Genomic DNA, 19,288 nt, shown 5'->3' with positions numbered 1-19,288 from the left:
GATTGGCCCAGTATGCCTAAGGCGGGACTAGAACTCACCGTCTCCTGGAGATTGGCCCAGTATACCTAAGGCGGGACTAGAACTCACCGTCTCCTGGAGATTGGCCCAGTATGCCTAAGGCGGGACTAGAACTCACCGTCTCCTGGGGATTGGCCCAGTATGCCTAAGGCGGGGCTAGAACTCACCGTCTCCTGGGGATTGGCCCAGTATGCCTAAGGCGGGACTAGAACTCACCGTCTCCTGGAGATTGGCCCAGTATGCCTAAGGCGGGACTAGAACTCACCGTCTCCTGGAGATTGGCCCAGTATGCCTAAGGCGGGACTAGAACTCACCGTCTCCTGGGGATTGGCCCAGTATGCCTAAGGCGGGGCTAGAACTCACCGTCTCCTGGGGATTGGCCCAGTATGCCTAAGGCGGGACTAGAACTCACCGTCTCCTGGGGATTGGCCCAGTATGCCTAAGGCGGGACTAGAACTCACCGTCTCCTGGGGATTGGCCCAGTATGCCTAAGGCGGAACTAGAACTCACCGTCTCCTGGGGATTGGCCCAGTATGCCTAAGGCGGGACTAGAACTCACCGTCTCCTGGGGATTGGCCCAGTATGCCTAAGGCGGGACTAGAACTCACCGTCTCCTGGGGATTGGCCCAATATGCCTAAAGAGGGACTAGAACTCACCGTCTCCTGGGGATTGGCCCAGTATGCCTAAGGCGGAACTAGAACTCACCGTCTCCTGGGGATTGGCCCAATATGCCTAAGGCGGGGCTAGAACTCACCATCTCCTGGGGATTGGCCCAGTATGCCTAAGGCGGGGCTAGAACTCACCGTCTCCTGGGGATTGGCCCAATATGCCTAAAGCGGGACTAGAACTCACCGTCTCCTGGGGATTGGCCCAGTATGCCTAAGGCGGAACTAGAACTCACCGTCTCCTGGGGATTGGCCCAGTATGCCTAAGGCGGGGCTAGAACTCACCGTCTCCTGGGGATTGGCCCAGTATGCCTAAGGCGGGACTAGAACTCACCATCTCCTGGGGATTGGCCCAATATGCCTAAGGCGGAACTAGAACTCACCGTCTCCTGGGGATTGGCCCAGTATGCCTAAGGCGGGACTAGAACTCACCGTCTCCTGGGGATTGGCCCAGTATGCCTAAGGCGGGACTAGAACTCACCGTCTCCTGGGGATTGGCCCAATATGCCTAAGGCGGAACTAGAACTCACCGTCTCCTGGGGATTGGCCCAATATGCCTAAGGCGGAACTAGAACTCACCGTCTCCTGGGGATTGGCCCAATATGCCTAAGGCGGGGCTAGAACTCACCGTCTCCTGGGGATTGGCCCAATATGCCTAAGGCGGGGCTAGAACTCACCGTCTCCTGGGGATTGGCCCAGTATGCCTAAGGCGGGGCTAGAACTCACCGTCTCCTGGGGATTGGCCCAGTATGCCTAAGGCGGGACTAGAACTCACCGTCTCCTGGGGATTGGCCCAATATGCCTAAGGCGGGGCTAGAACTCACCGTCTCCTGGGGATTGGCCCAGTATGCCTAAGGCGGGGCTAGAACTCACCGTCTCCTGGGGATTGGCCCAGTATGCCTAAGGCGGGGCTAGAACTCACCATCTCCTGGGGATTGGCCCAATATGCCTAAGGCGGGGCTAGAACTCACCGTCTCCTGGGGATTGGCCCAATATGCCTAAGGCGGGGCTAGAACTCACCGTCTCCTGGGGATTGGCCCAGTATGCCTAAGGCGGGACTAGAACTCACCGTCTCCTGGGGATTGGCCCAATATGCCTAAAGCGGGACTAGAACTCACCGTCTCCTGGGGATTGGCCCAGTATGCCTAAGGCGGAACTAGAACTCACCGTCTCCTGGGGATTGGCCCAATATGCCTAAGGCGGGGCTAGAACTCACCATCTCCTGGGGATTGGCCCAGTATGCCTAAGGCGGGGCTAGAACTCACCGTCTCCTGGGGATTGGCCCAGTATGCCTAAGGCGGAACTAGAACTCACCGTCTCCTGGGGATTGGCCCAATATGCCTAAGGCGGGGCTAGAACTCACCGTCTCCTGGGGATTGGCCCAAAGTGAATCTGGCTTTCCCATTGACTTGGCTTGTCAGGTGGTCGCAAAAGGGGATCACATGACCCCGGGACATGGCAACCTTCATAAATTCGAGTCGGTTGCCAATTTTGATCACATGGCCATGGAGATGTTGCAACGGTCGTAAATGTGAAAAAGAGCCCTAAGTCACATTTTTCAGTGCCGTTGTAGCTTCGGTCACTAAACGAGCGGTTGTGAAGTCGAGGACTTACCTGTATTTTCTGTATCAACCCTTTTTTCAGGAGATTATTCCCAGGCCAGGCAGGTCTACAAAACCGCCCTGGAAGTGGCCGAGAAATCGGGTGATGGCGTCGCTGTGCGATACATCAGAAAGGAACTGGCTCAGCTGGCCAAGAGAAAGCGGATGCGATCCAGAGGAAAAGCCGGCCTGCAGGAGACGGACGCGGGCAAGGATGGGGCAGAGGGGCAGAAGGAGTGACTGGTCCCCCAGCTTCCCGCCGTTGGCTTTCAAGAGAGTCCGACCTGCAGGAGGCTTTCCTTTCCGCTCGCAAGGGCAACACGGCGTTTGGCAACCCTTGATCTGCGCCCTGCCCACAAGGACGGAGCCTAGGGGATGCCGGCTGGAGGACAAAAAGCGAGGACCCCTGAGGAGAGCCCCAGTTTGGAGCCCTGGGCTGTATAAAGCGGAGAGACCTGCAGCTTAAGCAATAAAATTATTATTTTTAATTCCCCAGTCATCCCACTAGGCCTCATGGAGGTTGGCCCCTGTTTTGACCGAGGCTTCCCGAGAGCCTGAAGCAAACTCCTGGTCCCAACAAAAACCCTTTTATGAATTGAGTGTGAATTCTGCTCCTTCACCTCCAGCAGTGTCTTTCAAGGGAGGATTTACAGTCACAGACCTCATCTGTCGTGGAGAGCTGCCAGGCCGATCTCTGCAGAACTTAGCAAGGAATCTCGGAGAGTCACAAACCAATTAAGCGAACTAATGGTCTCCTGCAAGCTCCACTCCCCTTTCGCTCCCCTTTTATTCCCTCTGGGAGGAGCCATTCATTGTCCACCTGTGGCCTTACTCCCAGGTTGACCCCTGTTCCTCAGCTGTTCCCTTCCTCTGGCAGCTCTGCGCATGGGCACACTGGGAACAGGCTCCATCTGTTGTGCCTCACTGATGTCTGACTCCGAAGGCAGCTAATAACTGTCAGACGGTCCTGGGCCCCTCTCTGCCTCCTACACAGAGCCCTCATCCAAGCCTTCCCCAGACTCCAGGACTGGCCCATCTTCCTCCCCAGCCTCCTCACTGTCCAATTCTGCTGCCAACTCTGCTGGGGGGTCACAACAGTCCCTTACTAGTTGGCATTAACTACAGATAAGATTAGATTAACAAGAGTTGGAAAGGTCCAACCCCCCCTGCACAAGCAGAAGGAACTCCCTTACACCCATGATGGAACCTCTGTGGGCACACTAGCCGCCAACCCAGCCCAGCGGGGCACATATGCAGGGGGGTCACATTGCATTTGGGGGGGTTCGTGTTCATGCACCCCATTTTGGGCCTGGAAGGCCTGCACCAACTTGGAAGCCAAAATGGGGCACGGGGGGGGGGCTTAGTGTGCCCCCACGCCCCATTTTGGCTTCCAGGTTGGTGCAGGCGGCTTGGAAAGCCAAAAATGGGTGAGGGGAAGCGGGGTGCATGCGCAGGAGATGCTCGCACATGAGTGTGTGTGGGGGGAAGGGTGCATGCAAGGGGGGCGCTCACTCTGCATTTTGGGGTTGGGCCGGGACATCCACCCGCTTTAGGCACTCGGCACCAAAAAGTTTTAAGCCATCCCTGCCCTACCCCATTGCCAGTTTTTCCTTGATATCCAAGAGTTTGTTTAGTGACCGTTGGATCTCTGGGCCGAATGAAGAGTTTGGCCAGTCGTATTTTTTGAGTCCTGTCAAAACAGGATCCTCTCCCCATCCCACCCCCTTTTTTTTAAAAGAAAAAGAGGTAATACTAAGTTAAGGCGGTAGATTAGGGGACCGTTTCTGGCAACTTTAAGATGGCTGCATTTCAACTCCCAGAATCCCCCAGCCGGCCTGTTTATTAGAGGATTCTGGGAGTTGAAGTCCACCCCCTTCAAGCTGCCAAAACTTGAAAAATGCTGCTTTTGGGTGTAATTCTCACAACTTCCTTTGCACCCTTCCAAGAACAGATTTAAGATTTACTCAAGGAGCCAACAGACGGTGGCAGCCGCCCACCGGCTCCCTTGGGAGAGAAGCAACTGAGAGCTGAGGAGAAATTTCCTGACAGGAGAATTAATAGGTGGAACAGCGAAGGAAGGAAGGGCAATGGATGGAAACTAATGAAGGAGAGAAGAAACCTGGAACTAAGGAGAAACTGCCTGACAGTAAGAACAATTAATCAATGGAACAGGGAAGGAAGGAAGGAATGGATGGAAACTAATCAAGGAGAGAAGCAACTTAGAGCTGAGAAGAAATTTCCTGACAGGAGAATTAACCAGTGGAACAGAAATTGCCTCCAGAAGTTGTGATTGCTCCAACACTGGAAGGTTTTAAGAAGATGTTGGATAGCCATTTGTCTGAAACGGTATAGGGTTTCCTGCCTAGGCAGGGGTTTGGACTAGAAGACCTCCAAGGTCCCTTCCAACTCTTATTCTGTTAAGGCTAAAACATATGAAGAACGGTTGCAGGAACTGGGTAGGTCTAGCTTAAGAGAAAGAAGGACCAGGGGAGACAGGATAGCAGTCTTCCAGTATCTCAGGGGTTGCCCCAAAGAAGAGGGAGTCAAGCTATTCTCCAAAGCACCTGAGGGTATAGGACAAGAAGCAATGGGTGGAAACTAATCAAGGAGAGAAGCAACTTAGAACTGAGGAGAAACTTCCTGACAGTTAGAACAATTAATCGGTGGAACAGAAGTTGCCTCCAGAAGTTGTGAATGCCCCAACACTGGAAGTCTTTAAGAAGATGCTGGATAGCCATTTGTCTGGAACGGTATAGGGTTTCCTGCCTAGGCAGGGGGTTGGACTAGAAGACCTCCAAGGTCCCTTCCAACTCTACTATTGTATTGTATTGTATTAGGGTCATGGGTGAGAGTGGGGAAGAGGGCAAAGGAAACACCCCCACACACACACAATTTTTCTGGGCGCAGCCATGATGGAAAAAAACCACTTGTTTCTTCTGCCCACCCTGGAATGCAGATTTTAAAAGCCCACCTTTCTGGCTCTCTGCTCCCCCTGAGAAAAGACGAAGGAAATTTGGCAAAGCTGCCTTTTTTATTATTATTATTTGATTGGTCTGAATTGTAGAAGTCACCATTTTACTCATGGTAAAATGCACGGGTGCCAACAGAACAGGGACATAAGGGGGGGGGCATTTGGGATGTTCCTTTTCCCTCCCCCCTCCCCAGAAAAATTAAAATTTGCAGAATATACCAAAAGGGTCAGAAATCAACAACGGGGAAAAAAAAGTGAGTATCTATTGTACCTCCCAAAGTAGGAAATGTTATTCGAAATCACAGAAAGGGACAATTCCCTGTGCAATGTCGAAAAATAAACCCACCAAATCTTTGGAATTTTGCAATCAATTCCAATTATTATTATTATTATTATTATTATCATTATTATTTACTGGGCTTCACAAAGTCTGCAACCTCTCGCATTTCATCCGCCGTCTGCTGCTGAAAGTTGAGGAGATAAATTTGCAAAGGACAAAAAAACCTCCCTTTGCACAGGGCGTGTGCTCCCTTTCTGACTTCATTATTATTTATTCATAAATACGACGTCGGCCCTGCGTGTGGATTTGCCGTTGTGCATTTTGTCCCCGTGAACGGAGAAAATGGATTTAAAAGGCAACACAACTTTTGCCTCCCTTTCCCCCTCCTCCCCCTCTTCACACCCTGCAAAATTAGCAATGGGATTTTATTTTGATTTTTAATTGAGCCCTGGATGAAAACTGGAAAGGCAACACACACACACACACACACAGAGGGAACAACGCACCCTGGTGGGAGGAAATGACAGGCGTCAATTGCGGTTGCTAAAGGTTGCAACTTTCTCTCCGCAGAAGACTACAACTCCCATCTGCACAGCCGTAGGGGTGGGTATCGTTCCAGGATGGTGGGCCCTTTCCAGAAATTAGCAATTTTTTTAAAGCCGTGTTGCCCAATCTTAATGCCATGGAAGAGGTGTGGACTTCAACTCCCAGAATTCCCCAGCAGGCTGGGGAATTCTGGGAGTTGAAGTCCACCCCTCTTAAAAGTTGTCAAGATTTTGTTAACGCTGACCTAAAAATTGGCCAATATTGCTATCCTATAATGCCCCACAGGGAAATTCAAACCTTTTGCATGAAAAAGGGGAGAGAAACAAGATATTTACAGGTCAGATTTATCTTTAAATTCAAGGTTTTTTTCCCCCCCCTGGGTTGAAATTCTCCAAGCTCGGTCCAAGGTTCGAATGCTTCCATAAATCTTCCCGTAGTTGCACAAAATTAATTGGCTTTTCAACCCAGCCCATCCATCCATCCGTCAAGCGATCGTTAGCCTCGTTTCGCGCCCCCCAAAAACGCATGGGAAATTCTCTAGCGAGGCCAAGCGAAAGGGCCTGATTTTGACCCAATCCACCATTTATTTTTATTTCTTTTTTGTGGGAAGAAATGTGAATTTTGGGACGCAGAGGCTTCCGTCGAAGGCTTTGGCTTCGCTCCGGCTGAAGAACCAAAGTTTTGCTTTCTATTAGGAGAAAAAAATGCAGCTGATGATTTGGGAGGGAAGACAGGAAAGGGGGAGGAAAGAGAATTTAAGGGGAAGGAAGGACTGAAAAAAAGAAAAGAAAATTAGATTTGGGTTCAGGAGGAGAATAAAGCCCAGGCATTTTGAGAGAGGGAGACCCACGCAATGGTTTCTTCCTAGTGTTGGTGAACAAAAACAACTATACAGGGGGGGGGGGGGGGAACGAAAACAAAACAAATTAAAATTACAGCATGGCATAATCATTAAAAAGATCTCGGTTATTCCAGCAGACCGGTAGACTTCAAATGTACAGATCTCACGGAAAGGGGAGTGGGGGGGGGGTCAGTTTTCAAAAAGGGGGAGAAAAAAACTACGTTTTCCACAAGTTTTTAACAACCACAGAAAAAGAGGCGGAGGTGTGTGTGTGTGTGTGTGTAAGGGCAGAGGGTTTGGATTGGGGTGGGCGCGAAGGCAGGTCTTGCTGGAGAGTAAGCGAGGGTGCTATGTATGGAGAAACGGAGGAAAGGGGGGGAAAGAAGGAAGGAAAGAGGGAGGAAAGAAGAGAGGGAAAAGAAGGAAGGAAGAGAAAAGAGCAAGGAAGGGAGGGAAAAGAGCAAGGAGAAAAGGAGACAAAGGGAAAAAGAAAGGAAGGAGGGAGGGAGGAAAGAAGAGAAAGAGAAAAGAGCAAGGGAGGGAGGGAGGGAGGGAAAAGAGCAAGGAAAAAAGACAAAGGGAAAAGAGGAAGGAAGGAGGGAGGAAAGAAGAGAAAGAGAAAAGAGCAAGGGAGGGAGGGAAAACAGCAAGGAAAAAAGACAAAGGGAAAAGAGGAAGGAAGGAAGGAGGGAGGAAAGAAGAGAAAGAGAAAAGAGCAAGGGAGGGAGGGAAAACAGCAAGGAAAAAAGACAAAGGGAAAAGAGGAAGGAAGGAAGGAGGGAGGAAAGAAGAGAAAGAGAAAAGAGCAAGGGAGGGAGGGAGGGAGGGAAAACAGCAAGGAAAAAAGACAAAGGGAAAAGAGGAAGGAAGGAAGGAGGGAGGAAAAAAGAGAAAGAGAAGAGCAAGGGAAGGATGGAAAAGAGCAAGAAAAAAGGAAGAGATAGTGAAAAGAGGAAGGAAGGAGGAAAGAAGAGATGAAAAGGGGCAAGGGAGTGAGGGAAGAAAGGAAGGAAGGAAGGGAAAAGAGCAAGGAAAGAAGTGAAAGGGAAAAGGAAGGAAGGGAAAGGGGGAAGGAAGAAAAGAAGGGAAAAGAGAGGAACAAAGGAAGGGAAAAGAGAAAGTAAGGTAAAGGGAAAAGAGGGAGGGAGGGAGGGAAGCAGAAGCAACATGGCCAGGTCAAATTGACCCCTCCCCATTTCTACAGACGGATGATGCAAAAGGAAGGGGCGGGGCGTCTTCTTGCTCGCACCCCCAAAATTTCGGAAGCGTCTACTCTTGAGACAAGGCCTTTAAAAATATATATATATATATATATATATATATATATATATATATATATATATATATATATATATATATATATATATATATATATATATATATATATATATATATATATATATGCATATATATATATATATATATATATATATATATGCATATATATATATATATATATATATATATATATATATATATATATATGCATATATATATATATATATATATATATATATATATATATATATGCATATATATATATATATATATATATATATATATATATATATATATATATATATATATATATATATATATATATATATATATATATATATGCATATATATATATATATATATAAAAAACGACCCCCCAAGTTTTGCAACAATGATTTTGAACACCAGAAAATCTACCCAGGGTTTAAAGTGGGGGGTGGGGGGGCTGAGGGGAGGGGTGGAGGAAGAGGAGGGGGGGCTGTGCGGAAACACTGCACAAAAAAGTTACTCTATTTACAGAAGATAATTTTTTTTTCTCTTTTCTCCGTTTTTCTTCTTCTTTCTTTCTTTTTTCCAGGGAGCTCGAGAACAACACGTCCCTTTTTTTTTCCCTTTAAAAAAAGAAGAAAAAAAAACCACCCCAAAACTCTTTACACGTATTTATCTTCGGGACGCCGGCTGAAAAAAAGGAGGGTGGGGGAATCCCGTCTTAATTTCCGTCCGACAGTCTCGGGAGGGGTCGGGGGGGGAGGGGGGGTTGCGGCTTTTTTTTTTTAATTAAAAAATGCAGCCATTCCATTTCCCCCCCCCCAGCTTTGTTTTTGCAAACTTCCCTGCTGAATATTTATTTTCTTTCTTTCTTTCTTTCTCTCCTGCTTCCTTCCTTCTTTCTTTCTGTGTTTGTGTCTCTCGTGTTTTTTTCCCTGAAGCAGGCAAGCTCCAAGCCCTCCGTCCGTCTGTCCGTCCGTGTCAGTCGTCGCTGTCGGAAAGGGTCTCGTACTGGGCGGAGAGCAGAGGGGCAGGCTCCCGCTCCCATATCCGACTGGTCTGGTGCGCGGCGGTGGTGGCAGCCTGGCCGGCGGAGGGGGGGGTGCAGGCCATGGAGGTGGGGGGCGTGCTGCTCAGCATCCGGATGGTCAGGGGGTTGTAGGGGAACTGTGTGGAACCTGGAAGAGGAGGGAGGGGAGAAGAGCAAGGGAGAGGCGGGTTAGAGGTTTGGCGTTCCTCGACTTACGACCGTTCGCTCAGGGATCGTTGGAGCGGCATGGAGGGACGGGGTTTGGGGGATATTCAGCTGCAGGGAGAGCCCGACTTGCAATGACTCGTTTAGTGACCGCTTGACTAGGAGGGGATGTTGGGCTTTGGGGTAATTGGGACACAGGGAGTGCTCGAGTTACAACAACTCATTTAACGACCGTTTGAATAGGAGGGAGTGATGAGATTTGGGGTAATTCGGCCACAGAGAGTGCTTGACTTACAATAACTCATTTAACGACCGTTTGAATAGGAGGGAGTGATGAGATTTGGGGTAATTCGGCCACAGAGAGTGCTTGACTTACAATAACTCATTTAACGACCGTTTGAATAGGAGGGAATGATGAGATTTGGCGGCGCCTAGGAGCAGAGCCTTCTCTGTGGCGGGCCCAGCCCTGTGGAATGACCTCCCCCCTGATATCAGGACTACCTCTGACCTCCGCTCCTTCCGTGCAAAGCTCAAGACCCACCTCTTCCAAGTAGCTGGCCTGGCTCAACCATAGTTTGATCATATCGCTCCTGACGGGTTTTTAATCTTGTAATTTTACTTAGGGGATTTTAAATTGCAATCTTAATTCTATTTCCATTTATCTGTCTACCTCCTCCACGTATACGTCTATATTTTTGTGTATGTACTGTCTATATTTGTATTTTATGTGTTTTTATTGTACGCCGCCCCGAGTCCTTCTGGAGAGGGTGTGGCTAACAAATAAAATTTTATTATTATTATTATTAATTCGGCCACAGAGGGTGCTTGACTTACAATAACTCATTTAACGACCGTTTGAATAGGAGGGAATGATGAGATTTGGGGTAATTCGGTCACAGAGAGTGCTTGATTTACAATAACTCGTTTAGTGGCTGTTTGAATAGGAGGTTCGAGGAGAGGTCACGTGATCCCATTTGTGACCCTCTGACCAGCAAGGGGGAAGCCAGATTCACTTAACAACCATGTGACCCACTTAACAAATGCAACGATTCACTTAACAACCGAGGCAAGAAAGGTCATAAAATGGGGCAAAACTCATTTAACCAATGTTTCCCTTAACAGTATAAATTTTGGGCTCAAAATTCAGCACTTTGGCAACTGTCTCATACTCATGACGGTCGCATAATCCCAGGGTCACACAATCTCCTTTTGCAACCTTCTGACAAGCAAAGTCCATGGGGAGGGGAGGGGGGAAGCTGGATTCACTTAACAACCATGTGGCTAACTTAACAGCCACGGTGACTCACTTAACAGCAGTGGCAAGAAAGGTTGTACAATGGAGCGAAACTCGCTTAACAAATGTCTCACTTAGCAACAGAAATTTTTTATATATAAATAATGTTTTATATTTTTATATATAAATAAATTTATATATATATATATATGTATGTATGTATGTGTGTACGTGTACGTGTACGTGTACGTGTACGTGTACGTATACGTATACGTATACATATACATATACATATACATATATATATATATATATGTATTTGTGTTACAACCCCTGGTATGCCCAAATATGTTCGAATCCCAGTAAGGGCATGGCTAGCTGATGAGAGCAAAAATAGCTTGAAATAGATCTATACTAGTCTCCCTTTATTTATTTATCAGCACAAATACAACACAAGTGTATGTATGTATGTATGTATGTATGTATGTATGTATGTATGTATGTATGTATGTATGTATGTATATATGTATGTATTTGTGTTACAACCGCTACTCCCCCTTTCTGTCCTTCGGCTCATTACAGAGGACCATCCAGGCAGAAAACCATATTTTTATTTTTAATGTTGCCTTTTTATATTTGTGTTGGTACACAGATGACTTTCTCTCTGGAAACAAATACTGTGGGGGTAAGACTCCCCCAATGCCCCTCAGGGTGTGTCTTCTGTTAAGATACAGTCTGTTGTGCCTTGAAATGGCTTCTACTGTACTGCCATAAAATGGCTTCTACTGAACAGCACAGTGGAGCAGCCATGGTAACGGCTTCACAGTACTCGACAAGGGGGCTCCCTCGGATAAGGGGGAAAATCCAACATTAGAAATTATGTTTGGTCCAGAGATTTCCCCCCCATAAATAAATGCCCAGGCCACGTCGGTTCTCGGCTTTAACAAGAGTGTCCTAAGCACTGCACACGCCCACACAGAGACACCACCTGGGCCATGTTGGCTGTGCTCACCTGTCGAAGAGGGCCGGTCTTCCCACGACCAGGCGGGCGTCTGCCGGTGATAGTCCCCTTCCGAATGCACGGAGGAGACCGAGGAGGGGCGCTCCGTTCCCAGGTAGCCCTGGCTCGGAAGCGGAGACTTGGACTTCCTGCTCCCCGATTTCCCCATCAGTTTCTGCTTGCTGAGCCCCCCACCTGGAAGAAGAGGAGGAGGAGGAGGAAGAATGGCGTTATGGGGAGCACCGGTAAGAATCAGTGGATGTCACCTCTTAAAGCCTGCTGGATGGGGGATTCTGGGAATTGGAGTCCACCCATCTTAAAGCATGCTGGCTGGGGAATTCTGGGAGACAGCTATTAAATGAGTTTTGCCTCATTTTACGACCTGTCTTGCCAGAGTTGTTAAGCGAGTTACTGCAGTGGTTAAGTTGTTATGGGAATCTGGCTTTCCCATTGACTTGGCTTGTCAGAAGGTCGCAAAAGGGGACCAAATGACCCCGGGAGCACTGCGACCGTCATAAACATGAACCAGTTGCCCAGAACTTTGATCATGCGGCCATGGGGACGCCGCAACGGTCGTAAGTGTGAAAAACAACCTCCCGTTGCTTTTTTCCAGTGCCATTGGCCCTTCGAATGGTCTCTAAACGAACGGTCGTGAGCAGAGGACTCTCTCCTTTCCTATCACCTGCTGGTCTTCTCCCCCTATTTAAAAAGGCTGCCATTCAACACCCCCCCCCAAAGAAAAAAACCAGCAGGAAAGATAAGACTGAACCTGCTGAGAGAAGGGAGGGGGGGGAGGATGGGATTTGTAGTACGACAACACCTTGCAAAGAACCTGGTGGCGGGTACTCAAATAAATCAAAGAAGAATGATAGGGGAAAGAAGATATACAAAAGGGAAAAAAAGAAGGGAATTTAAGAGTAGGAGATAGAAGGAGAAAAAAGAAACTGAAGAAAAATAGAATATCAAAGAGGGCAAGAGATGAACCGAGAGAAAATGGTTAAGAAAGGAGAAAAATGAAAAAGAGAGATATTGGTAGAAAAATGAAAGATGTGGATATTGCTGATGACATATAGCTAACGAGAATATTATTGCCAAGTGTGGATAACCAATTAAGTGAAAATGCCTGTTTGTATTAAAATGAAACTGGATGAAATATGCTGCATATAAAAACTAGAAATAACAACCGGGGAATGAAATGATAAAAGCTGATGTTATTATTATTCACGGAAGGGCGAAAAACGATGAGGTTTATTTGTTAAGGGAAATCAAACTATGATAATTTGGAGAGAAAAGGTGGGGCCGAAATTAGAAACGATGTGATGTAAAATTAGCGAGGTGCAAGAGAAAATGTAAAGAGGGCAGAAAACCCCCATCAACACTCTGTTTGCAAAGAGGTTTTGAAGTTTGTAACATTTTTTTAAAAAAAATTCGTTTCACGACTTCCAAAGGAACCCGAAAGGCTCACCTGGATTGGGGGAGGGGCTGGTTTCCTCCCGCCGCGCTTCGCTGTTGGTTGGTAGCGACCCACTGGAGCCGCCGGGCACCAGCCCCATGGGCTGCCCTATGACCAGGCCGTGCTCCTCGCCTTTGTCGTCCAAGTTGCCCATCAGGGCTTTGCGGATGATGTCCTCCAGGCCCAGGTTGCTGGCGGGGTCGGCTAAGGAGGGACCTCGAGCGCTCACCGAACCTGGAAGGGAGAGGCGGAAGGATGAGCCCATGAGGGGCTCCTACAAGAGACCCCTCCCAGCCCTAAGAGTTGAGGGGGAAGGGCTTCCTTCTCAGATGGGATTCAGATTTTGCAGGCCGTCCTCGACTTACGACCGCAATCAAGCAGTTGGAAGAGCTGGAAGGGGCCTTGGAAGTCTTCTACCAGCTATTTACCGTATTTTTGGGAGTATAAGACGCCCCTTCCTTCCCCCCCACCAAAAAAGAGGGTGAAAATCTGGGTGCGTCTTATACACTGAATACAGCATTTTTGGCCTCCTGAAACCCCGCCCCCTTTGCAAAAATGGCCGTGCAGAGCCTTTAGGAGGCTTCCAGGGTGCTCCTGGGGGCTGGGGAGGGCAAAAACGAGTGAATAACTGGCTGTTTTTTGCTCGTTTTTGCCCCCACCCTCCAGCCCCCAGGAGCACTCTATAAGCCTCCCAAAGCCTCTAAGTGCCTTTTTTTTTTTTTTTTTGCAGAAAACGAGGCGTGCAGAGGGTTTCGGAGGCCTGCAGAGTGCAAAAACTTTTTTTTTTTTAAATTACCTCTTCAAAATCATGGTACGTCTTATACTAAATGCTGTATTTTAATCTTAAAAATTCATAACTGTGGTCCGCGGGATTTAAAGTGACAAATTTAGTGGTCCCTGAGGTCCGAAAGGTTGGTGAACCGGTTCGAGACCAGACGCCTGCTCACCTAGGAGATCCGATATGCCAGGGGAGTCAAACTCGTGGTGTCACAGCGTCGTCGCATGACGTATTGAGACTTTTTTCTCCCTTCGGTAAACTGGGTGTGGGCAGAGCGCAGGTTTGAGTAGACCAGGGGTCTGCAAACTTGGCAGCTTTAAGACTTGTGGACTTCAACTCCCAGAATTCCCCAGTCAGCCTCCTTTAAGAGGGGAGCTTGGCTGGCTGGGGAATTCTGGGAGTTGAAGTCCACAAGTCTTAAAGCTGCCAAGTTTGCAGACTCCTAGACTAGACCATTCCAGACAAACGGCTGTCCAGTCTCTCCTTAAAAGCCTCCAGTGATGGGAGCCCCCACAGCTTCTGGTGGCCAGCTGTTCCACTGGTTAATTGTCCTCACTTGTAGGAAGTTTCTCCTTAGTTCCAGGTTGCTTCTCTCCTTTATTTGTTACCATCCATTGTTTCTTGTCACTTTTTTTCAGGGCATTTGTAGCTTCTAACGGCCACTAGATGAATGGCTATAACTCAAGGACTACTTCTATGTTTAGTTAACAGGAAAGAAGGAAAGAAAGAAAGAAAGAAAGAAAGAAAGAAAGAAAGAAAGAAAGAAAGAAAGGAGGGAGGGAGGGAGGGAGGGAGGGAGAAAAGAAAGGAAGGAAGAACAGAAAGGAAGGAAGGTAGGACAAAAAGAAAGGTAAGAAGAAAGAAAGGAAGGAAGGAAGAAAAAAGAAAAAAGGAAGGAAGGAAGGAAAGAAATGAGGGAAGAAAGGAAGAAAGAAAAGAAAGGAAGGGAGGAAGGAAGAAAAGAAAGGTAGGAAGGAAGAAAGGAAGGAAGGAGAGACAGCAGACAGACAGGAGGAACTGTCAATGTTCCCACAGTTGTGAATATCTGTAGTCCTCGATGTACGACCAGCGTTGAGTACAAAATTTCTGCTACTAAACAAAACATCTGTGAAGTGAGTTTTGGCCCATTTCCCAACCTTTCTTGCCATGGTTGCTGCTTTCTATTTAACGGTTGTTAAGTGAATCAGCCCCCCCCCCCATTGACTCTGCTGGTCAGAAGGTCTCCAAAGGGGATCGTGTGACCCTGGGGACCGTCATAAATGTGAGTCGGCTGCCAAGGCCTCTGAATGTTGATCCCGTGGCCACGGGAGTCCTGCAACGGCTGTGGGGAAAATCAGTCCGACGTCGCTTTTTTTCAGCGCCGTTGTAACTTCGAACCATCACGAAAATGAACAGCCGTTCAGTCTAAGGACCACCTGGAGAACAAGTCAGCCAGAGGTTGCACTAGGACCTCTGGATTCCTCTGGTTGGGGAGGATGGGCTCTGTAGTCCAACCGTTGGTGTGTGAAGCTTGCCTTGGAGGCCTCGGTTAATTTTAGAGGCCAGTGGGCCACTCAGAGGTTGCAGGAACTTAAAGGGGTGGTGGTGGTGGAGGGGAAGACCCAAATGTGCTGTGAGACACCTGCCCGTTTCCAAAGTCCCTACCTGAGGTGGTGACTGCTGGCAAGTTGAATATTTCCGTCCCAGGCTGAGCGGCTGCTGCTCACAAAGAGGGAAGGAAGAGACACAGGTTACCTTCGTGGGAGGGTTAAGCGGCCGAGAAAGACGAGAGAAGGGGACGGTTGGAGCTCTGGGTTGAACGGTGGGGTCCTTGGGGCTCCCTCAGCTGGGGGGTGGGGGGGATAATGTTCCCTAGTTGGGTCATGAAACGTCTGCAAGAAAACCACCCAGCTCAGAGAGCATCAAGGACCCTACAATTCTCCTCCTCCCTTCTAGCACTGATGATGTTACCTAGTTGGGTCATGAAACGTCTGCAAGGAAACCACCAAGCTAAGGGAGCATCAAGGGCCCCACAGAACGGGGGTGAAAAAGAAGGGGGGAGGGGAAAACCTGCGAAGGGAAAACCCCGAATCTCCTACCCATATCGGATTCATTTCCTCCGCACGAGTTCAGCTTGCGGAAGATCTCCTGCTTCTTCGACTTCACCATCGGGGAGGTGTTCTCCAGTTTGGTGAAGAAGGAAGGCAGGTAGGTGATGCTGCCCGGAGAACGGGAGTCCGTCCTGTGTAAGAGCCAAGGAGGAAGAAAAAAAAAAGGAGAAAAAAAATTAAATGCATGCCGGGAGGAGGAAAAGAAGTATATAGAGACCACGGATGGCTAACCGTTTTGTCCTCGTGCGCCAAAATCATGCACAGACGTGCGACGGCGTGTGCGTGGGTGCTCACACCCATAATGCAATGTGCCCCACCCCTGCACATGTGCACATGATCCCCCGCGCTCCCCTGCTCCCGCGCATGTGTGCGCTCCCCCTGTGCTTGTGCATGACACACACACCCCCGGTGACCCATTTTGTGCCAACAGGCCTCCCTGAAGCCTCCTGAAACCAAAAACGGGGTGGGGGGGCATGTGTCCTTTTTTCAGTGGCGTTGTAACTTTGAACAGTCGCTAAACAAACTGTCGTAAGTCGAGGACTACTGTTCTGACCGAGGCTTCCCAAGAGCCTGAAGCAAACTCCTTGTTTCGACAAAAAAACCTTTTATTAATTGACTGTGGATTCTGTTCATTCACCTCCAGCAAAGTCCTTCAAGGGAGGATTTACAGTCACAGACCTTCTCTGGCTTGGAGAGCGGCCAGGCTGAGATCTGTAGAACTTGGGAAGGAGCCTCGGAGAGTCACGAACCAATTAAGCAAACTAATGGTCTCCTGCAAACTCCACTCTCCTGTCGCTCCCCTTTTATTTCCTCTGGGAGGGGCCATTCCCCGTCCACCTGTGGCCTTACTCCCAAGTCGACCCCTGTTCTTTAGCTGTTCCCTTCGTCTGGCAACTCTGTGCATGCGCACACTGGGAACAGGCTCCAGCTGTTCTTCTGCCCCACTGATGTCCGACTCTGAAGGCAGCTGATAACTGGCATACGGCCCTGGCCCCATCTCTGCCTCCGACACAGAGCCCTCCTCAGAGCCTTCCCCAGACTCCAGGACTGGCCCAGGTTCCTCCCCAACCTCCTCACTGTTTGAATCTGCTGCCACAACAGGCAGGCAGTGTGCTGCTAGAGGCCGGGGAGGCCAAAAACGGGCTGTGTGGGGGTCTTTTGAGCCGGTCCTTTGATATTTGCAAGCTAGCCCCATGGGCCAGATTAAAGCACCCCACAGCTAGATTGGGCCTTGAGTTTGACACCCCTGATCCAGGACAACATGCGCCAAAGCCTAATAGTGACAGAATAACAATAACAGAATTGGAAGGGACCTTGGAGGTCTTCTAGTCCAACCCCCTGCCTAGGCAGGAAACCCTATACCGTTCCAGACAAATGGCTATCCAGCATCTTCTTAAAGACTTCCAGTGTTGGGGCATTCACAACTTCTGGAGGCAACTTCTGTTCCACTGATTAATTGTTCTGACTGTCAGGAAGTTTCTCCTCAGTTCTAAGTTGCTTCTCTCCTTGATTAGTTTCCACCCATTGCTTCTTGTTCTATATTCAGGTGCCTTGGAGAATAGTTTGACTCCCTCTTCTTTGTGGCAGCCCCTGAGATATTGGAACACTGCTATCATGTCTCCCCTAGCCCTTCTTTCTCTTAAGCTAAACATACCCAGTTCCTGCAACCGTTCTTCATATGTTTTAGCCTCCAGTCCCCTCATCCTCTTTCTTGCTCTTCTCTGCACTCTTTCCAGAGTCTCCGCATCTTTTTTTAATTGAATAACAGACTTGGAAGGGGCCTTGGAGGTCTTCTGGTCCAACTCCTCGCTCAAGCAGGAGAACCTATACCATTTGGGACACGTGGCTGCCCAGTCTCTTGTTAAAAAGCTTCCAGTGTGGAAGTGCCCACAATTTCTGGAGGCAAGCAGTTCCACTGGTTAACTGACCCCCAAACCCCAGGTACCTCTGTTCCGAAGGCTCCGGTCTTTGCGAGAGAAGCAGGAAGTTGTCTTGTTTCTCGTGGGCTGCCGGAGCCTGTGGCGGAGAGATCGGCTCGTACGACTCCGAGGAAACTCCGTGGCTTCTCTCAGGGGACTTCCCAAGCCTTGGGGTCACCAAGAACAAAAAACCATTATTATTATTATTATTATTATTATTATTATTATTATTATTATTATTATTATTATTATTATTATATAATTTAAAAAATTAGATTGGGCAGAGATGAACAGGTTAACTTTGAGAATAAAGGTTAAAAGAGGAATCAGTGTGCTTCAAGACATGGGGAAGATTTTATGATTGGTTAGAGCAGGGGTGTCCAAACTTGGCAACTTTAAGACTTGTGGACTTCAACTCCCAGAATTCCCCAGCCAGCATGGCTGGCTGGGGAATTCTAGGAGTTGAAGTCCACAAGTCTTAAAGTTCCCAAGTTTGGGCACCCCTGGGTTAGAGAAAGGAATCTAGGGAAAAAAGTGAGATATAGAACCCAGATGAGAAACTATTAAATGGAAAAGAGGGGGGGAAGAGGGGCGGGAAATAGAAATGAAAGTATTCATATATAAGCATATGTTCAAGAATGAGGTATAGAGGAAAAAATAGTTAAAAAATAGGACATGATAATGACGAAAAGGGAATAGGAAAGGATAAGCATAAAATTATAAGAGGGTTTGCAGGAATACCATCCCGAAAATACACCAGCTCCGAGTTGAAAAGAGATAAAGAAAGGAAGAGAGGAAAGAGGAGAAGGAAGAAATAGGAAAGAAGAGGAAGGAGGGAAGGAGAGAGGGTAGGAGGGGGAAGAGGAAGAGAGGAGGAGAGAGGAAAGGAGAGGGAAGAAAGAAAGAGGAAAGGAGAGGAAGGAAGGAAGGGATAGAAAGAGAAGGAGAGTGGGTAGGAGGGGGAAGAGGAAGAGAGGAGTAGGGGAGAGGGAAGGGGAGGGAAGGAAGAAAGAGGAGAGGAGGAAGGAAGGGATAGAAAGAGAGAGGGAGGAGGGGGAAGAGGAAGAGAGGAGTAGGGGAGAGGAAAGGGAAGAAGAAAAGGGAAAGGAGAGGAGGAAGGAAAGGATAGAAAGAGAAAGAGAGGGAGGAGGGGGAAGAGGAAGAGAGGAGTAGGGGAGAGGAAAGGGAAGGAAAGAGGAAAGGAGCGGAAGGAGGGAAGGGATAGAAAGAGAAGGAGAGAAGGTAGGAAGGGGAAGAGAGGAGTAGGAGAGGCAAGGGAAGAAGGAAAGGGAAAGGAGAGGAGGAAGGAAGGAAGTAGAGAAGGGAGGGAGAAAAGCAATGGAAAAAAATAGGGTGGGAATAATACAAAATAGGTGTATGGAAGGTAAGCAAAGCAACCCAGAATGTCTATTTTAACCTTTCATATGGAA

The 19,288-nt window shown here is 48.3% G+C and overlaps 1 protein-coding gene and 1 long non-coding RNA gene across 2 annotated transcripts in view; one reads left to right on the top strand and one right to left on the bottom strand.

Annotated features, from left to right (window-relative positions):
- The first annotated feature begins 4,994 nt into the window (after positions 1-4,994).
- On the top strand, positions 4,995-6,989 carry LOC309387294. Its single transcript, XR_014174576.1, has 2 exons — positions 4,995-6,227; positions 6,302-6,989. It is a non-coding gene; the product is annotated as an uncharacterized lncRNA (long non-coding RNA).
- Positions 6,990-8,847: 1,858 nt separating this feature from the next.
- The window catches only part of NCOR1 (nuclear receptor corepressor 1), a 140,663-nt gene continuing 130,222 nt past the window's right edge, over positions 8,848-19,288 (bottom strand). Inside the window, exons 41-46 of the mRNA XM_081940448.1 lie at positions 17,885-18,025; positions 15,928-16,070; positions 15,494-15,547; positions 13,084-13,305; positions 11,631-11,813; positions 8,848-9,367 (exon numbers count right to left, since the gene is read on the bottom strand). Of these exons, the coding sequence (XP_081796574.1) occupies positions 9,171-9,367; positions 11,631-11,813; positions 13,084-13,305; positions 15,494-15,547; positions 15,928-16,070; positions 17,885-18,025 (940 nt within the window). The 3' untranslated portion in view covers positions 8,848-9,170. The remainder of the gene's footprint in view (positions 9,368-11,630; positions 11,814-13,083; positions 13,306-15,493; positions 15,548-15,927; positions 16,071-17,884; positions 18,026-19,288) is intronic.

Source organism: Natrix helvetica (genome assembly GCF_964273705.1).
Source record: "Natrix helvetica genome assembly, chromosome: 2".
In the NCBI taxonomy this organism is placed as follows: Eukaryota; Metazoa; Chordata; class Lepidosauria; order Squamata; family Natricidae; genus Natrix; species Natrix helvetica.
Note: the sequence above shows the minus strand (reverse complement) of the source record. Positions and strands in the feature narration are given on the sequence as shown.